The 20,895-nt window shown below is 39.8% G+C and overlaps 1 protein-coding gene across 2 annotated transcripts in view; it reads left to right on the top strand.

Annotated features, from left to right (window-relative positions):
* lrig1 (leucine-rich repeats and immunoglobulin-like domains 1) overlaps window positions 1-20,895 on the top strand; it is a 62,997-nt gene that overhangs the window by 21,409 nt on the left and 20,693 nt on the right. For both annotated transcript variants that reach the window (XM_057844800.1, XM_057844799.1), the window contains exons 4-13: window positions 1,503-1,640; window positions 1,830-1,973; window positions 2,311-2,454; window positions 2,636-2,779; window positions 7,988-8,131; window positions 10,611-10,691; window positions 15,238-15,309; window positions 17,286-17,357; window positions 17,490-17,653; window positions 19,393-19,734. In XM_057844800.1, coding sequence (XP_057700783.1) covers window positions 1,503-1,640; window positions 1,830-1,973; window positions 2,311-2,454; window positions 2,636-2,779; window positions 7,988-8,131; window positions 10,611-10,691; window positions 15,238-15,309; window positions 17,286-17,357; window positions 17,490-17,653; window positions 19,393-19,734 — 1,445 coding nt within the window. The remainder of the gene's footprint in view (window positions 1-1,502; window positions 1,641-1,829; window positions 1,974-2,310; window positions 2,455-2,635; window positions 2,780-7,987; window positions 8,132-10,610; window positions 10,692-15,237; window positions 15,310-17,285; window positions 17,358-17,489; window positions 17,654-19,392; window positions 19,735-20,895) is intronic.

Raw genomic sequence — 20,895 nt, 5'->3', positions numbered from 1 at the left:
GCCCCAACCCCCACCCAGCAATAAATGACTCTGTGTGTCCATCTGCTAGCTGAAGGCTAGAAAGGAAGGAGGAACTGACCTTGTTTTGACAAGAGTTTGACTAGAGGAACACCTGCTCTTTTTGCTTTCTTTGGCTCTTTCAGCGCATAAGACCCCGAGAATATAACTGGTCACGGAATATTGCTTGATTGAATTTGAAGATAGGTTAAATGAATGTCTGGACTTTGGGTTTGTGATGTTCATTTTCACCTGATAAAATATGCATATCAGGTTAACGTAAGACTCTGTAATAGTGAATATGACTAAATGGTTGTGTGCTTTTGGTCTGTGATTGGCTGGCAAAAGGTCTAGGATGTACCCACACACTTGAAGTCAGCTGGTATAGGCCCAAATTCCCCTGCGACACTTTCACAGTCCAATTGTCCAGGGCTTGAATACCAGTTTACTGTACAGTTTCCGAATCTGTGAAATAATGCTTATGGCGGAAAACACTCAAGTGACTTGAGGTTCCGCTCTGAGACCCCCAATTTGGCCAAATTTCAAAATTGTTCGATATGCATGTGTGATACATTGTTGTAAAGCTTAAAATCTCAATTTTCTAGGGAAAGAAAAATTTTGAATAGGAGGGCATTTAAAATTTTTTTTCTTATCAGCAAAACCCTATCTGGAGGTGAGAGCACGCGAGAGCAGAATTACAGACGTCATGACTTTAACGATATGTTATCGCGTATTTACCTTGTTTCGATTCAAAAACTCCATGTAGCATGTATCACTGAGTGTCAAGACACAGCTGTGAATGGCCACAGCTGGATTTTTGGGGGATTTAATGGGTGAAACATGGTAATATAACAAGGGTTGCGATGCAGAAATCGCAGACATCAAGGAGTGGTCAAGATTTACTTTTTCATATATTTACCCTTTTAAACATTTTCTTCCAATTTTTCTTTGTCTGGATCGATTATTTATCATCTAACATTTCAGTGAAAATGCGACAGTAACAAAAAAAAATACAATTAAGCGCTAGTTATGAGGTAGATATCCGTGACTTTTTTACAGACACCATTTTTTTCATTGTGACGTAATTTGTTTAAAAGTTTAAAATATGTAAGTGAATAATTTCTTAAAGTCTTAATGATTATAATCTAAAAAAAAAAAACAGGCATTTTGAATAATAAATATGATTAATTACCTAAGTTTTATGGCTGGATTGAAACAAAAGCGGTTGCGCGACGTCTGTAAACAGGGATTTCTGGGGTAAAACGGACAAATTAAAAATAGTTAGGGGGTTTAATGCGCCATGAATCTGCCATGGCAGCATATAGACGTATTGTTCTATCAAACACAACAGTTGTTTTGGCTTAAAATGCAGCAGTTTCTTTTAAAGAGGAGTGCAAGAGCAGAAACTGCTTTTTCAGTCCTGTCTGTGTTTTCCGCCTCATACAACTAAACATTGGTGTGTTTTTTAAGAACATTATTGATTTATCATATTTTTCATTTCCCAGACATCATAACAAAATCCGCACTATTGAAGGCATAAGGATGAGAGACCTGGTTTCATTGGAAACATTGGACCTGAGCAATAATGAGATCACTGAACTACGAGGGCACTCCTTTCCTGCTGGCCTCCAGATTAGAGATCTGTAAGTATCAATGGGACATTAAAAAGGCAGATCTGCAAGCTAAATGTTAAATAAATATCTGTGTTAACGTGATATTTTTCCAAACGATTTCCTACTGTTCATTTTTCATAAGGCTTTCATAGTTCTACCCTTTTCATGAGCAGAGGGTATGTGCGTAGTGAGTGTGCAGCTGTGTTTTGCTGTCCTCAGGTACCTAAGCAACAACAAGATCAACACATTAGAGCTGGGAGCACTGGACCATCTCGGCTCTACTCTCCAGGTCCTGAGATTGAGCCGAAACCGAGTCAGTCAGATTCCAATGAGGGCATTCCAGCTCCCAAGGCTCACCCAGCTGTGAGTACAGTTGAATTCATCCAATTTAAAGCTGCAGTGCGTGACCCTTGTTGCCCCGTGGGCTAGAATTCTGCATTATGACAACACAGTCATCGCTTTGATATAGCTTCGGCTATGCTGCAATGGCACCACAGCTAACAATGTGTTAGCATAGCATATTTTCTATTGTTTACAAGAACAACCAGTGAAGGAAATTAGATTTTTTTTTTCTGTTAGTGTTTAACTTATCAGTTGTTACCAGAGACAGATAGGAGGAAAAATCTGTGTGTGTGGAATTTAAATAATTCAACATCTTTTCTCATATTTTGTGTTTGTGTCTTATCTGCCCAACCTGCAGTGAACTTAACAGGAACCGTATCCGTCAGGTAGAGGGTTTGACTTTCAAGGGTCTTTCCAACTTGGAGGTGCTTAAACTACAAAGAAATAGCATCAGCAAGCTGACCGATGGTGCTTTCTGGGATCTTGCTAAAATGAAAGTCCTGTAAGTATCTGTGGGAAGACTGTGGGAAACACATTCAATATATAACACCCATCATCCAAAATCATTTTTACTTCAGAAATGTAATGCTAAATATTTAATGGGAGCATTAAATTAACTTTGTCAAGATGGCTCGAATATCTGTTTGACTAATTTTTGCGATTCTTGATTTTTTCTAATACAGACACCTGGACTACAACAGCCTGACTGAGGTCAACAGTGGCTCCCTGTATGGCCTAGTTTCACTTCAGCAGCTTTTCCTCAGTAACAACTCAATAACCCGCATCAATCCTGATGGCTGGAAGTTCTGTCAGAAGCTGAGGGAACTGTGAGTACCAGCTTGAAAATCCTTGTGAAATGCGCAAAATAACAATGAGTTATCAAAGTAATAAGTGATTGAATGTATGAAAAGCTAGCTATCAATAGAGGATGCATACAATTTTGCCCAAAGTTTAAAATTTCTAGACATTCCCTTTAGCCACACTCCGCCAATATTATGTTTCCTCCTTTACAAGGCTTAAATGACATTGGACTTATGCAATCAGTAGAGGTGTGCGAAATTTCCGATTATTAGATTATTCATGATTCGACCGTGGATTCAATTCGATTCAAAAACGATTCACAAACATCCAAATTCCGATTATTGAAATACGCCAAGTAAAGCAAAACTAAAACACAGTCAGCGCGGTCTTCAGGACGCAATGAGGAACGGACCGAGAGTAAGCATCATGCTAGTCATTCCCGGGGTAATGGCAATGCTCAACTCATGGCTCTGGCTCAACTCATGCCACTAGATTTAAAAAAAAAAAAAAAAAAAACTGACTGCTGCCGACAGCCGCTACAAACTACGCCCACATAATGCTACGGTAGATATTACATGTATAAAGAACTAGATGCGAAATGACCGACTCGGCGGCGTTAGCAGCACATGTATTGAAAACTAGATGCGAAATGACAGACTTGCTGGCATTTGTAAACAGCCACCATTTTAAAGCAGTGGACTTCCCTGGAAGGCTATTGTAGCGAACCTTCCAAGCGAACCTAATTAACTTTTTATCTAAAATACTCCTAAATCGACAAAATCTTGACTTGGATCTATCTTTAAATGATGAATATTTTCAAGTTTTCACATGTCTAAAGTAGACTGAAGGGAAATTACGGAATAATAGGAGCAATTTTAACAACTTTAACGGTTGATTCACAACATTAAATTAATTGAATGTACAGTGGTACCTCTACATACGATCGCTTCGACACACGAACTTTTCGACATCCGACGTAAAATTTGACTCGCCATTTGTTTCTACATCCGACGACATGCTCGAAATACGACGACAATGGCAGCACCGCAGACGAATGCACGGCGGATTTTCTTGTGTGACAAATCAACACAGGTTTCAGAAAAGGTTGGTACAGGTGGTGAAACAAGGAAAAAGTTACCTTCTAAATGAAGATGCAAATGACAGAAAAATATGAGCGTAGGGTGGGCATCCGTGAAATGGCTCAACAATACATCTCCACGGTCCTCCTCCGACCATCGTTCGCCAGTCTTTATAAGTTAAGCTGACAATTCTTATTGCGGTAACATCTCCAGAGAAATCGCCAGCTTCGCCACGTTTTCATCATTTCTTTCACAACTTATTCAACACAAAACGCCTGCTGTCTGCTGCAATTGACGATGTTCTCAAGAAAGCATTGAAAGCGAAAGTAAACTTTCACCCGCTCCCCTCCCTCTTTGTCACGTCAGCGCCGCGGTGCCTTCAGTTACAGAAAAAAACGTCCGCCTTATTAGAACCCGTTTCGTTACACTATTACAGGAATTATTATTATTATTACATTATTAATCCGATTTTTATTTATTATTTATTTGTTTTGCTATATGTAATTGCCATTTGTAATAGTACCAGCAGTATTTTTTAAGGATTTAGTGCAGGTTTTTGGGCTGTGGAACGAATTAATGGAATTATAATGTATTCCTATGGGAAAATCCTGCTCGACATACGACCATTTCGACTTACAAACAAGCTCCTGGAACGGATTAACTTCGTATGTAGAGGTACCACTGTACTTTAAAGCTGCTGATACACAATGGGGACTTGAGTATTTTATTTACTGTTTTGAAGTGTTAACTTGATCCTGAAATAGCCGTTTATTTAAGCCTGAGAGGATTTTTGTACAATTTTTGTAACTAATGTACGAAACGTTAAAAGCAGCTAATAGCTTGGGGGGGTGCATCAATAATCAATTTATAATTGAATCATAGCCTCTGAATAGCAATCGAATCGTTAGGTGCCCAAAGATTCCCACCTCTAACACTCAGTATGCTATTCTATTTCAAAGCTGCAATCAATCCTTTATATCCCATAATTAAACATTAGCTCAACAGCAGTGAAACTGTTTTATTCTTTTTTTTTTGGGGTGGGAGGGGTTGAAGTATGGAGCTGTTTTTTTCATCGTGTGTGTGAGATCTTCTTTAAGTTCTGTTGTGGTAATTACACTGAAGGATCACGTGTCCAGCCATTGTCAACTGATGGACAAGGTATTACCTGAAAGCCTGTTCTTTTCTGTTGACACGACAGTCATTTCAGTGATATGAAGTGCTTTGCTTTTACTGATCCGTTACTAACTGCGAGGGAGCCCGGGGTTTCCGTGTTTGTTGATGTGTCACAGTTAGACAAGATTACGAGTTAGATGGCTTGGATGGAAATTTGCACCTCATATCTACGGGCCATATCCTGTAAGCATGTCTATGATAATAGATTGCTGCCTGACTCTCCACAGTTTCACGCAAATCAGAAGTAATGTAGGTTTATGAGTTTTAGTGATCCTGTCGCTAGCTCTTTATCAAAAGTCTGTTTTCCTCCCTGATGGAGCATGCTGTTCTACAATGACCCCTTAAAGGGAACCTCGGACTTAAAGATTTGCAGGCTCCAATAAGCCACAATTGTTGTCTTTTATTAAAATATGTTATTAGAAACACATAAAATATTGCCATTGATTTAAAAATCTATCATATTTATTCCATGTTTAGACCTACTACGGGCGCCATGTTTTATGGACACTCGCGATGATGACGTAGATTGTCACTGTCACTTAACGAATACTACCGGGTCACTGCAATTCCTTCCACGCGGTTAGACGTCCAACACAAGAGCTCATTGGTTAAAAGCGGCGAGTATTTATTATTTGTGTTTTTATTGAGTTTTTTGTTTTTGTTTTGTTTTACCTTTTCATTGCCTCAAAATGCTCTTAAGCATGGGGTTTTCTTGTGGTAGCTTTAAAGCAGATTGTTGATCGCTTGACCACATTAGTCACGTATATTTAAACCACCCTTATTTAATATTAGTACGTGTAAGTATTTTCTTAAGGCATCTTTAGTATGTTTTGTCTGTATGCATTTAAACAAAACAAGCTGAAAGCGCACGGTAGTACTTTGTGATTCAAATTTGCCTCTTGTAGGACGGTTCGCCGGTGTTGCACATTTTAGCAAAACACCCCCCCCCCCCTACTCTCGTCACGTCTCATCCTGTGTTTCCTGTTCATTTTGCTTTTGCTGCTCGTTTTGTGAAATATCGACAGTGCTGTCATGCTCATTAATGTTCCTCTCGGGTTCCACATTGAAAGGGTTGAGTTAATGACATGTTTATGTCGCTAGAGTCATACTCTTGAAGCCCTGCAGCGTAACCATGTGATGTCACCAGTGTTGTTAATCTTACTTTAAAAAGTAATTAATTACAGTTACAAATTACTACTCCCAAAAAGTAATTGCGTTAGGGTTTTTGGGACAATTGGCCCTAGCCCAATTCTTTACCCTAAACTTAACTAGACACAGGGGTATTACGGATATTGCGATAACTAGATAATAACCTTTGCTATGTGTGGAAATCATTTAATGTTGTGTATCAACCGTTAAAGATGTTAAAATTGCTCCCGTTATTGCATTAGTTCCCTTCCGTCTATTTTCGACATGTGTAAGTTTTAAAACGGTTTCATCATTTAAAGATAGATTTAAGTTAAATTTAGCTGATTTAGGAGCATTTTAGATAAAAAGTGACTTAGGTTCGCTAGGAAGGTTCTTTACAACAGAGCCTTCATGAGAAGTCTACTGCTTTAAGATGGCGGCTTTTTACTAACACATCTAGTTCTTTATTATATATGTTGCTAATGCCGCTGTGTCTGTCATTTGTATCTAGTTCTGTATATATGTGAATGTGATATCTACCGAAATATCATGTGGGCATAGTTTGTAGGCTATCGGCTACAGTCAGGTATTATTGGAGCCACCTAGCATAGTAGCATCACGTTTGCAAGGGCGTCACACTCCCTTGCCTCCTCCCACTCTTCTTCTGCACTCTCGTCTCCGTGAGTCCGTCTTTTACCAGACTTTTCTCGCGTCAGTCGACAAACATCGTAACGCATAGTAACACACGCCTTTCCCACCTCAGTAACGGTAACGGCGTTGCCAAGATGAGAAAAGTAATTAATTAGATTACTCACAACTGAAGAAAATAACGCCGTTAGTAACGCCGTTATATTCTAACGCCGTTATTAACAACACTGGATGTCACCAACCTGCGACATCAGCAACAATGGCGACCTACTAGTTAAACTAATTTTACAAATTTTATAAAAACGAAAAAAACGAGGGGTTTCAACATCAAATTATTTTAACTCATAATAATGTTTATCTTTTAAGAACTACAAGTCTTTCTATCCATGGATTTCTTTAAGACAGTCATGTACCAATCCATTCAAAGTTTACATTTCACTTTAAATTTGAACTATGTGGCTAAAACATCTTCTCAGTGTACTTTGTATTAGTCTACAGTGGATCTCAAGAAAGGCTTTTTATGCCTTGCTTTATGCTTTTTATATACCAAAAGTCCTCTTTATTAATGGATTTTTGGATGTGTGTTGTTGACTTACTATCACTGTGAAAAGATTCTAAAGATTCCACATAAACACACAAGAGTTTAGAAATTTTTATATTTCATTCATTCATTTTCCATGGCGCTTATCCTCACAAGGGTAGCAGAGGTGCTGGAGCCTATTCCAGCTAACTACCGGCAGTATGTGAGGTGCACCCTGAATTGGTTACCAGCCAATCGCAGGGCACAATGAGACAATCAACCATTCACGCACACACTCATACCTACAGACAGTTTGGAGTGTTCAATAAGCCTACCATGCATGTTTTTGGGATGTGGGACGAAACTGGAAAAAACCCAATTAGGCACAGGTAGAACATGCAAACACCACACAGGAAGGTGGGAGCCTGGGGTTGAACCCTTGATCTCAGAACTGTGGGGCAGACATGATAACCACTAACTAACCGAGCCGCCTAGTTTTTAGAATGTTTCTTAATAATATTTAACCATATTGGCAAGGTTTCATGACGCGAATCTGAGCATCGCCTTGCCACGTTTTATCATCGTCTCCTTCTACAGCTTACACAGAACAATTTTGCCCTCCCCTTTCTACCTGTGACTCCTTTGTCGTGTTGGTTGTGTGTCTCACTCATTCCTCCCCTTTCCAGGAATCTGTCGTATAACAACCTGACTCGTCTGGATGAAGGCAGTCTGGCTGTGCTTGGGGAGCTGCACGCTCTCCGTCTGGGGCACAACTCAATAAGTCACATTGCTGAGGGAGCCTTCAGAGGCCTGAGGGCTGTACGCATCCTGTAAGTGTACCCCATTTCATCTGCCATCAACATCTCTAATGCACTTTCAACAACCCCTCGCATAAATCTGCTGCCCTTGTGGATATTAAGGCTAAGATGTGCCGCTAGGGAGCAGTGAACGCTGAGATGTTTATGTGATATTTACTCTAAGTATGCAACTGGGAAGGTGTTTGCATATTCAGAGGTTGTTCACATTCACACTCAGGCCTTTTCGGACAAATTGTTCCAGGTTCACGGTTTCTGTGGTAACTTTGTGGTCTTTCTTTTGTTTTGGCCATGAAAGACTCTTTGTCAACCACTTCCTTTTGTTTGGAAAATTTGCAACAAGCTAGTTTTCCCCCCTCGGATCCTCCTTTACAAACCCAGCAACACATTAAGAACTTTTGAAAACTGGTGAATAGGGGTGTGACAAAATATCGAAATGGTAATATGTCGTGATACTTTGTATCCCAAAAGGTTATCGATATGCTCCTGCCAAAAATCGAGATATCGTTTTAAAAAGGTGTCAATGTTTAAAAAAAAAAGAAATAAAAAAAAAAAAAGAACAAGTTGTTATCAAAATCTTCCACCATAATACAATTCCTAGCAAAAAGTATGCAATAACCAGTCTCGGACGAGCACTCACTCAGACATTTTATCATGTAGAACAAACTCAGATAAAAAGCTTGAAAAAAAATAATGAATAAGTTCAAAAGTGCAACTCTTTAGCATTCAGAAACACTAAAAGAAATGAATAAAAAACACTATGGTGGTTAGTAAATGTTAATTTTATAGAGCAAGTGCAGGGAAATAAATATAGAATCACTCCATTCGGATTACAAAATATGGAATCATGAGAAACAAACAAAGAAATAACAATAAAAACACATCTCTAGTAGCCTTTGCCTGACATGCATCCCCATATCATCAAGGACTGAGGGAATTTTGATGTCTTCTTCAGGCAATCATCTTTGTAAATCTCACTGGAATGGCACCAAACAAAAGTTCCTGGTCGATCACTTGTCAAGACACAAGAATCTGCATTGGACAATGATGTTTGAACTTTAGTTTGGTGCTGTTCAAGTGAGACCTTAAATGCCCCAAAATAACCAAATTGCCTGGCATTGACTGCCACTGACAGCCATAGACGTTCAATCCGATTGAAGTGGGAGGGATCATTCGCTGCCATCCCCTCCAAGTTCAAATGGATTGGACGTCTACTAGTGATAAAGTAATTCCAATTCACACTAGAAGCTTGTTTTTATGGTAATTAGTTGTTTGTAGAATACCCTAGAATGATTTCCTGACCAATGTATCGATAATTGTTGTATCGCCATATTGTCAGATCATCGTTATCGTTAGATTTGTATCGCGTATCGTATCGAGAGGTACCAAGAGGTTCCCACTCCTACTGGTGAATAAAAGAGAAATCTGGTGACCACAGTCTTGGTGGGAGTCAGGTAATGTTGTGCAAGCATAGTTTCTGTTACATAGTGGAATTTTTCCTTTTTATTTTCATTCAGACACTTTATCTGTCGTCTCATCTCACTTCCCGTTCATCCCGGCACTGTGCGTCTTTGAGGCAGACCTAATCTAATCAGTGGAGGGGAGAACGGCCATAGACTGGGCCCTGAAAGTTAGCTGGGGGAGCTTTAATTGGGCCTGCTTTGCTGGCTAAGCTGGCATGGCACCGGGGTCTGCAGCGGGGTGTGAAAGCTCCAAACAAGACTGCATGTCCCCTTATTCGGCCTTGGGAGTTGTTGGCCCATCGTACAGCCCCCACCCGTCAGTGCTCCATTCCCTCCTACCGTGGTCCTTTGCTCCTGAGCCCCCACCACTGGCCTTGCTTTAACAAGCCAACAGCCATTCACATCCAGCCAGCCAGAAAGAGTAGGAAACTGGCAGCTCCAGTTTGATGGCCAGTGTGGGATGAAAAGAACAAGGAGGATTGGGGGGTGCAATGCATGGGAAGGAGTAGTATTATGTTAATGTGAAGGTGGTAGCGGGTGGGTGTGGTTGGCCTCAAGTTTGAAAGATGATTTCGTATAGTAGTGTTTGTTTCCTTCCTTGATTGTTGCCTTTGACAATATTGTGAGTGTCTTATTAAGGAACTCCTAAAAAGAATTCATTATTTTGGCTAATCTATTCTCTCTTTAGCCATCCATTGCTAGACTTTTGGCTGTGCTATAATGTACCTGCCTCTGTCAGACAAAAAGACCCACAGTGGCTGTCAGCTCGTGACACAAACGCTAACATGCAGGCTTTTCTGCCTCGCTAAGGAAAGAATGCGTTTGTTGGCAGAGTACAGCAGCAGTGGGGTTGTTTTGGCCAGGTGTGTGTGTGTCTGGGGAGAAAATCGGTGAGGGGGCAACCCATGACTGCAAGACGAGGCTTTGCCAAGTCTGTGAAAGGCTTTGGTGCTGGCAGACTTTGAATTCGTTCGGATCCTCTCTGCTTCCTATGTTTTGATCCTTAGCCTCTTTTCTTCCTTTCTCTGCAGGGAGCTGGACCATAACGACATTTCAGGCACAATAGAGGATACCAACGGGGCCTTCTCTGGATTGGATAGCCTCAACAAGCTGTGAGTTTCTCTCCTAATTTTAATTCTCCTCTTTATTATCAGCCCCTTTGCTTTGGTTCTTCCCAGATATAAGACAGCAGTCTTATTTCTCTCTCTCTCTTTTTTTTTTTTCTTTAAACATGATGTGACACTTCCGTCCTACATTTAAAATGAATCACAACCATGGGTTCAACTTTTAAAGAGCATACGACATGAGAAAAAAAGTCTTAAATAGCATTATTATGTGAATTAGAATCATATTTCGAGACGATTCGACTATATACAACAATTTAGCAAAGCGCAGATGACAAGAAATTAGTCTTTTAATCTGCCGGTTAGCCACACCTACCATTATAGGGCTCTAGCGTCCCCAAAAGGTGGATGACTTCAGCGGGAGACTGGGCTCATCGGTTTTACTATTCAGCCCGTAGAGGGGGAACTATTCACAACGAGGAAAACGCGACAAAGAGAGCTGCAAAATGTCATTGTTTCTGTCTCTTTACTTCAATATTTTTACAGGATATTCTTTTTATCCAAGTATTTTCCCAATTGCTAAATAAATGGCATGGTCATGACAAATAACAGTCTTGTGCTAAATGGAATATGAAATAATAAAAATGCAGTTATGCAGGACGACATGGCAAAATTACTCCATAACGGTCAAGACTGTCGACTTCACCTTTACTGTCGCACCTCCCGAACGATATTTTATGACACCTAAATCGGACATATGTCATTTCCCTTCCCCAGCTTAGGAGAATGTAAACAAACCAAGAGGCGTGACAGCTAGCTGACATGCTAACCCGAACCGAGTGATGTGTCAAAGTCTTCGAAGCGGAAAATCACACATAACTAGCCCAGATTATTTGACATGATGACTGGGTTGTCGATTGTCTTCGCGGATCGGCAAACCGCCTGGCGGAGAGCAATTTACAGTTCGTTCCCTGGAGGAGGGCGGCTGCAGTTGTTGTGCAGCTAACGTGCAGCTAATGTGCACGAGGAGAGCTTTTTACATGCCTATCAATGATCAAACGTAAGTAGTCCTTTATTTAAAGAAAGTTTGTAGTGTTTACTTTGTAATTGCTGTATTAATATTTGACATAATAAAAAACAAGATGTTTACTCACTTCCTCGTAAGTCCAATAGTCCCACAGTAGTAGGGCTTGGCCAATATCCACGTTGAATGGGAACCTTTTGAAACTCCAAAAAGGCGCACACACCTCTCCCTCATAAAGCAAGGTTTTTCTGCAGCCGTTTGGCTGGCGTGATGCGGAAAATAAGCGTATTAATCCACAAAATCAGCTGAATCCTTAGTCCTCATACACAACAGTACGGCTGTTTAGTGAAGAGGACGCCTTCACCCGTACACGTCAAAGCGCCCCCCACCACAATGCAATACTGAAGCTGGAAGTAACTCATTTTCATGGCGCGGGATTAAAAAAACTATATAAATATAGCGATCGCTTCCACACACATCCAAGCGGTCCATATCATTCAGGAGCATAAAATACCTCGTGTATTATGAAATAAACATGCTTTTTCGTGTCACATGCACTTTAAATCAAGCTTTCATATTTTCACAATGCACCTCCACTGTTTCATAGAGTTCAATGTGAAAATTTGAGAAATGACTTGATTGGTCTCCGTGGATATGGAGTAAGTCCTGGCTTTCAGCAGTAATGCCCGGTAATCAGCCTCCTGGATGAAAAGATGATGTCCAACCAAGATGGTTCCCAGTGTGTGCACTGCTAAAGGAGAAAGAGGAAGAGAAAAGGCTTTTCTTTACACTGGCAGGGGTTCGCGCCCCAATAGGCTTAGTTTCATTTCTTTTCCACGCCTGCGCTCTTCTTGCTCCTGCTTCCACGCTCTCTGTTGTTGGGAACAGAGAGAGGGTGAAATTGAGGGCTGTATTCAGTCATCAAAATCAAACGCCTCACACGCCCCACTTTGACCCCTACCTCTTTTGTCAAGTGTAAGCGAAAGTGCACCAATGCATCCAATGCCTGGTGAGCTAAGCCACGACAGGCAGATGATGAAGAAGAAAAAAAGGCGGCGGCCATCAAAGTGTAAGCACAGGCACGCCCAAACTTGCTTTGTTAGTTTATAACTAATAATACATTATTACACATTTTTAAAAAATAATAGTTACATAAACAGCATTGTACAGTAACTTGCATGCACGGGAGACACGGAAAGCCGTTTTTAATGACGCCGAGTTCATCACTACAGTCGAACTACCTGTACCTCCTCTTCCTGGAAAGCAAAGGCTGAGGCATAAATAGAGGCGTTGAGGTGAAAAAGAGGATTATGACTCCACATAAGAGAACAGCAAATGGCTGAGCCTTTCTGACGGTAGCATTAATATTCTCTTGAAATCTGTGCAGTCATTGCTTATACTGTATAATTCCATTAAAGATAAAAGTAATTATTTTAAAAAATGGGCAGATGTCCTCCCATTTAACTGTACAGAGACCACACTTTTCTATACTCACTATTTGACCTCTTGTTTTGGCTAATTTCTAGACCAGTGGTGTTCGTTACGTCGATCGCGATCCATCAGTCAATTGCAACACTAGTGTGAGTAGATCATGGCATCGAAAACAAAAAGGCTTCTTTATGTTTTGTTGTGCATCATTGCTACTGAGTTTTCTAGCCCCCTGGCCAAAAGGCCAAAAAAGGCTTGGGACCTTCAGGGTTACTGTAATTTTCGGACTAGAAGCCGCTACTTTTTTCCCTCATTTTGAATACAGCGGCTTAAAGTGCAGTGCGGCTTATATGTTGTTGGTTTATTTGGGTTAACATGTAACACTTTGTTTGACAGCAGCATCATAGGACTGTCATAATTATGAAATGACACTATCATGGGCGTTACTGAATGCTTATGACAGCTGTCATTAGGTGTCATCCAGCAAATTACGTGACTAACTCCATTTACGTCCAGCTCGGATCTTTTACATCCATTCAAAAGTGAGATAACTTGCCAGATGACACTAAATGACATTCATTGTGACATCCATGTCACAAGCATTCATTAATGCTAATGAAAGTGTCTTATGGAGCCACTATCAAATGCAGTGTTACCAAATATTATAGTTAGCAATTAATGAAACAACTGGAACAGTAATTGAAGAAATAATGAGCACAGAACATGAATTTTGATTGATAGTTACATCTGTAGCGCAGCAATGTATGCTAGGAGGCATATTTGATGACAACAGTGTTGACAGCAGGTGGCAGCACAGGTTGACTGTCTCTCCTAAGGGAGCAGTGATGGCCAAATGAAGCTTCTTGAAGCAATGAAGCTTTGCAGCCAATTGATTCAAAGCTTCATGGTGGTACATTTGGTCTAATGACAGTCGTATGATGCCACTGTCAAATGAAGTGTTACCAGTTAATATCTTTTGGTGTAAATATCACATAACACAGTGAGGACAACCACGGCTTATAGTCCAGTGCGGGTTTTTTTATGAACAAATGCCATTTTTGTTTCAAATTTGGTGGGTGGCGGCTTAGTCGGGTGCGCCTATAGTCTGAAAATTGCGGTAATCATGTTTTGTTGTGCAATATTGCTGCTGACCGTTATACGGCGTTATACAAATAAAGTTGAATTGTATTGACTTAAAAAAAACAATCAACTTAAGCCTATCATCCATCCCATCACTTGATTGATACAGTGGCAGTGTATCAAATACTTGTTCTCCCCACTGTAGGTCAGCCAGTCAAATGTATACATGTTTTATATATATTTCTCAATATATGGGTAGATGGTGTAGCTCACAACATACTGTATTGAGACGGCCCTGATTTTAAGACGACCCCTTCTTTTTCAAGACTCAAGTTAGAAAAAAAGATTAAATTAATTTTTATACAGAAAATAATTACAGTACATCCGAAACAAATGATTTTAACAATATATTTGAGAGAAAAAGCATGTTATTTTGCCTCATTCAAATCTTAATATCTGAACATTTAAATATGTAAACTAAAGTGCAATCACATTCGTAAATGAATGGCTTCGGTTTTTTAAATGTAAATAAACCAATCTATTGCAATAAAACAACAAAATTGGAATAACGGCATTAACGATCAAAGTGAAGTCTAACTGTAACTGTAGTCTTGAAACAAAGCTGAATAAGGAAAAACATTGCAATAAAATAATGCAAACTGGTTAAACTTGAGAGTAGCTGAGATCTGTAACAACAGAGCATCGCTTCAATGATATCTGGCGCCATCTAGCATCGTGAATGAGTATAACATCTAGACCACGAATATAAGACGACCCCCACTTTTTCAGTCTTATTTCAATGCAAAAAACACCGTCATATATTTGGGCCAATACGGTACATTGCTTGTGAGCTTTCTTGGGAAAAAAACAGAACATCAGATCTTGCGAAGTTGTCTCCTTGAAAAGGTAGATCTTGGAGCAAAAAATTGTGAGCACCCCTGCTCTAGACAGTTCAAATTTTCATTCCCCTCCTTTCATCAGATTTTTTATCTAATTGTGCTCCGCTCTTTCTGTCTTGTCCCTTTTCTCTCCCCAACCTCTCTCACGCTTTTGAAATGGCAGAACTCTATTTGGAAACAAGATCAAGTCTGTGGCGAAGAAAGCTTTTGCTGGTCTAGAGACTCTGGAGCATCTGTAAGTATTCCACAATGTTTTGTTTTCTTCACTACTAAGAGGGGTCTGTTAAGAGAGGCTGACTTCCATAGTTAGCATATAAAGCAGGGGTGTCAGACTCATTTTTGTTGCAGGCCACATTGTAGATTTAGGTTTCCTTTAGAGGACTTTTATAACAGAGCCATAGACTTCACTATCAGTTGACAGGACAAGGGGCTGGGGGCCTATTTTAAAAAACTTAAAATTTAAATATTTTCAAAACCAAAGCCAATAGCGACCTAAAACCAAAACAGACACCTCCCATAGGCATATATGTGTCTCCATGAGCAGCGGCATCAAAAAATTCAAAGTCGTTCTATAGTAAAATCCTGATTAATTAATTTTTTTATGAGTATAACAAAACTTAAAATGGCTATAAAATTCTCAGATTTTATGCTAGATGCACAAAACCACCGAACGCAGAGATAATCACCTATTTTTTCTGGATCAATATCAATATTTATAAAGTTTTTGCTAGAAATAGCAGCTTATTATTATTATTAATATGTTCTTACAAAATCCAACATGGCGGCTGTCACAAAACAGAGCTTTTTAAGTGGAACATTTTTGTAAATACATGCTAATTTCTATAGATATGAATGTAAAACAGTCTAGGTTCTTGGTTAAAAGCAAAAAAAATGGGCAGTTATCGTTCATTTTACATAAATATTTCAAGCCAGAGTTACGGTATTGTGTCATCCAACATGGCGGCGTCACGAAACAAAGAGCTTTTTAAGTTGAAATTCTTGTTAAAAAATGCTTAAATTGCACAATTTCTGTAGATGGGAATGTAAAGCAGTCTGGAATCTTGGTTAAAAGCAAAAACCGGGCAGTTATCGTTCATTTTACGTAAATATTTCAAGCCAAAGCTACACTAATCTTACCCATTGATTTTTTTTTTTTTCCCCCACGTTTCAAAGTGCATGCATGTTGCTATTTAATATAATAATTACCTTGAATCCTCGACCAAATTACTCTTGAGACGCGCCTTCTTGTATGCAGTAAAACCTTTGTCCTGTTTCCACCTAAATTCGGCGTTAGACGCAGCATGTGTTTGAGTTTATCACAGTGAAAGCCAACTCAACGTTTTGCCTGGGTAGGCCCCCTACGGGAAGGCGTGGTGCAATGTCTGTGGGAACTGTCTTGTCAAATGATGGTGGAGTCTATGACAGAGAGATCACACGGTATTCTCGTACAGCATAATAGTCTCTTTGAAAAGTCCTGGCATCAAGCACTAATCTCAGAAATGCTCAAACTCATTTTTTTTTTTTTCTCAAATCCATACTAATGATCAGCTTGCTGTTTTTGGCGATATAATCAATCAAAAACAAACAGTTTTTATGGTTTACTGAAAAGTAAATAATAATAAATAAATAATGTTGGATACGAAGTTTCAATACGACACCATCTGTATACAGAACAAAATAATGGACATCCAGGTTCAAATTTAGAAGCCATTGAAAATGCTCATTTCTAATATATTTTTTTTTTAATTGTTAACAAGTTTGAATGAACCAAGATTTTTGAGCCCGCCCCCGGTTGGTCTGAAATATCTTTGTAATATCTGCACATAGGTAAAAGTGACATTTAGCTGTTTTGGTACAGTTTTGTGAGAAACTTAAATAGACAATTTGCTTTAGTATTGGGCTAGATCTGGCCCCGGAGTCTTGGTTTTGACACCTGTGATGTGAAGGGAGACGCTATTACAAGTGCCCAGCTGCCTCTTTCTGTTTAGCCCACCATAACTTTAACTACGACCTTTGGTTTCCTGCTGCTGAGCAAGAACAAAGTTGTAGAACATATGGTGCATTCTACAAGGATTGAGAAATCCCATAAGCTCTTTCACAGCCATCTTCAGACCTACACAACTGGATTCTGTCGGATCCTTTGCTGTGTATATGATGACTGTGACGAATGTGGCTGAGGATTATTGTTGACTTGCTGTTGTATCCCCACAGGAATTTGGGCCAGAATGCTATTCGCTCCATCCAGCCTGATGCTTTGAGCAAGATGAAGAACCTTAAAACTCTGTGAGAACCTTTCACAAATTTTAGTGCAAAAACTTACAAAAGACATTAATCAAATTTAAATACATTTTTGCTATTTTTTTACTTCCACAATCTCTCAAACAAATATTGTATCCTGTTATTGGCCCTTTACAGTGTAATCCAAAGTGACAGTTTCTTGTGCGACTGCCAGCTTCACGGGCTGCCTGAGTGGTTGGTAACCCATGGTTTACAGAGTGGTGTTAATGCTACATGTGCCCACCCTGACAGCCTTAAGGGTACCAGTGTATTTCAGGCTCCATCCAGCAGTTTTGTCTGTGGTGAGTAGTATTTACGTGTTTATTAGCCCTGCAAAAGCAGCTTGTGGATGTTGAACTGGTAGAGGGTTCTCAGGCCCCTCGAGATGAGTAGGGGTGGATGGGTGCTGGCAGAGAGATTTAAAAACAAACGCTATATTCTAGCTCTGCGCGTCATCGAATGTTCTTTTTATCCCTATCCAGTGTTGTCACTGATTACTTGAAAAAGTAATTTAAATAATGATTACGCCTCAAAAAAGTAGTCTAGTTACTTAACTGATTACTTTGTTATCAAAGTAACTAAGGTACTTCAAAAGTAATTTATCAGTTACTTTTTACCTATTTTTCTCCCTTTGCTGTCTTAACATAAAAATGACAACAGAAAAATAATGTCATCGCATGTAATTGACTTTCCGATATTTGAATTTAAAGGGAAAGATCACAATTTTTCACATAAGGCTTAATCTTTGAGTTAGTGGGGGTTTAAATTGACTGCACAATAATTAACAGCACACAAATGAGTTACACAATGAAATAAACGCAAAGATCGGGGCGGGCGCAGATGCGCGTGCACAACCTGGAAGTACGCCGTACACACACACAGACACGGTCAATTTTACATAAATATTGTGAACTATGAGGCTAGACAGTAAGGAAATTAGCAGCCGCCATATATAAAGAAAGAGCTTTTTCCGTTGAAAATTCTCATGAATAAATTCTTAAATCCCTGAATTCTTTATAGATATGGACGTAAAACAGTCTCGATTCTTGGTTAAAAGCAAAAAAAATGTGCAGGTAGCATTTATTTTACGTAAATCTTGCGAACTGTGAGGCTAGTCAGTAAGGATATTTGCGGTCACCATATGTTAAAAAAAAAAAAAAAAAGAGCTTTTTCAGTTGAAAATTCTTGTGACTTAATGCTTAAATCCCTGAATTCTTTATAGATATGGATGTAAAAGAGTCTCGATTTTTGGGTAAAAGCAGAAAACTGTGCAGGTAGCATTTATTTTCCGAAAATATTGCGAAGTATAATGCCAATTCTGTAGTGGCTAATTTCTCCCATTGATTTTTTTCACGTTTCAAAATGCATGCAAGGTACGAAAAATATAATAATTACCTTGAATCCTTGAACAAATCACTCCTGAGACAATCCTTCCTGTTTGTATGCAGTACAGCTTTTGTACTTTTTCAACCTAAATCCGGCATTAGATTGCTGCATGTGACTGACGGCTAATAAATGAAGCAGAGTGTGGGATGGCCCACGTCAGGAATGCAGTGGATGGCAAATGTGACACGTCAATACATTATGAAGTCTATGACTAACTTTGATCAGATTACTGGTTCGTAAAAATGAACGTGTTAGATTACTTGTTACTGAAAGAAAGTAATCAGATTACAGTAACGCTTTACTTAGTAACGGGTTGGTGACAACACGGTCCCTGCTCCATTGCCCATTCGGGGCCACTTTATGCCTGCACAGGGTGCGGGCCCGGATGCGCCCCTGCCCCCAGATCTTCCCCTAATAGTAGACTTCAACACATGTACAAGGTGCCCGCGGTGGTCTGCGTCGTTTATACAATCCGACCGATTTTCTTTAATTTTGCTTGTATTGCTTTATTTTGCAAATCCTACCCACACTTTTTAATCACATAAAATTGCGCATGAGGCTTGAGGAATTAACGTTCTTTTTTGTGAAAGAATCTGTTTCAAACTGTCTCTTCCATGTTTTCTTAACTATTCCGATATCCTTCCTTTATGTTTAGATGACCTTCTCAAACCCCAGATCACTGTTCAGCCAGAAACCAGTTTCGCCGTTCTCGGCAGCAACGTGCGTCTCACTTGTACGGCCGCAAGTAGCAGCTCTTCCCCAATGACCTTCGCTTGGCGCAAGGACCAGGAGCTGCTTCGACACGCCGAGACGGAGAACTTTGCCCACGTGCGCGCTCAACAAGAGGACCCCACTTCCGACAGAACGGACGTGATGGAGTACACAACTATCCTGCATTTGCGGCGCGTCACCTTCGCACACGAGGGGCGTTACCAATGCATCATCACCAACCATTTAGGCTCCACTTACTCCAGCAAGGCCCGTCTCATTGTCATTGGTAAGATTTTTATTAGCATGCTTGTTGCTATAGCTGTAATCTCTGTTAGTACTATCCACTAGTAAATAGTAGGGTTGTTCCGATCATGTTTTTTTGCTCCCGATCCGATCCCGATCGTTTTAGTTTGAGTATCTGCTGATCCCGACATTTCCCGATCCGATTGCTTTTTTTTTGCTCCCGATTCAATTCCAATCATTCCCGATAATTTTTCCCGATCATATACATTTTGGCAATGCATTAAGAAAAAAATGACTAAAACTCGGACGAATATATACATTCAACATACAGTACATAAGTACTGTATTTGTTAATTATTACAATAAATCCTCAAGATGGCATTTACATTATTAACATTCTTTCTGTGAGAGGGATCCACGGCTAGAAAGACTTGTCACTTTGTATATTGTGACTAAATATTGCCATCTAGTGTATTTGTTGAGCTTTCAGTAAATGATACTCTAGCCATGCCCAAATTAGAGCTGAAACGAATACTCGAGCAACTCGAGTAACTCGAGTTTAAAAACTGATCCGAGTAATTTTATTCACCTCGAGTAATCGTTTATTTTGACAGCTCTAAGCATCACGTTTTGCTAGGACTACTTTTAATGCGGGACAACGCGCTGTCGCGTGCGGAGAGGAAGAAGGGGGAAAAAAAAAACTTACCGCAGCCGACAGCCGCCACAAACGACGCCGACGTTGCTAAATACTAGCCCGCACAATGCTACATTGGTAACAGGTAGCATCTGGTGCTTCTCATAGAGATCACATGTATGTTGAACTAGATGCAATGTGAAAGACTAGGCCGCGTCTGGGCAGCGTTAGCAAACAGCCGCCATCTTAAAGCAGTAGAGCGCTAAGCGCTAATAAAGAGCGCTAAGCGCTAATATATAAGATTAACATTACTGTCACTACTAGCTCACCTTACGTTAGCATTGCGGAGGGCTAGGTTTCAATTAAGACCGCTTTCGATGCGTGGCTAACGTGTCTTTCATACAGGCTTTAACATAACATAGCGTTGTGGAGTGATGAGGGTGTCAAATAAAAACTCAATAATGCTAACTATCAATTTTAGCTCAGTAGTCATTGATGGATAAAACACCAAGTAGCACTGGTCCCTAATGTGCTCCAATACAGCCTGTATCATACATTTATTTTGAACAG

Source organism: Corythoichthys intestinalis, chromosome 9 (genome assembly GCF_030265065.1).
Source record: "Corythoichthys intestinalis isolate RoL2023-P3 chromosome 9, ASM3026506v1, whole genome shotgun sequence".
NCBI classification, from domain to species: domain Eukaryota; kingdom Metazoa; phylum Chordata; class Actinopteri; order Syngnathiformes; family Syngnathidae; genus Corythoichthys; species Corythoichthys intestinalis.
Note: the sequence above shows the minus strand (reverse complement) of the source record. Positions and strands in the feature narration are given on the sequence as shown.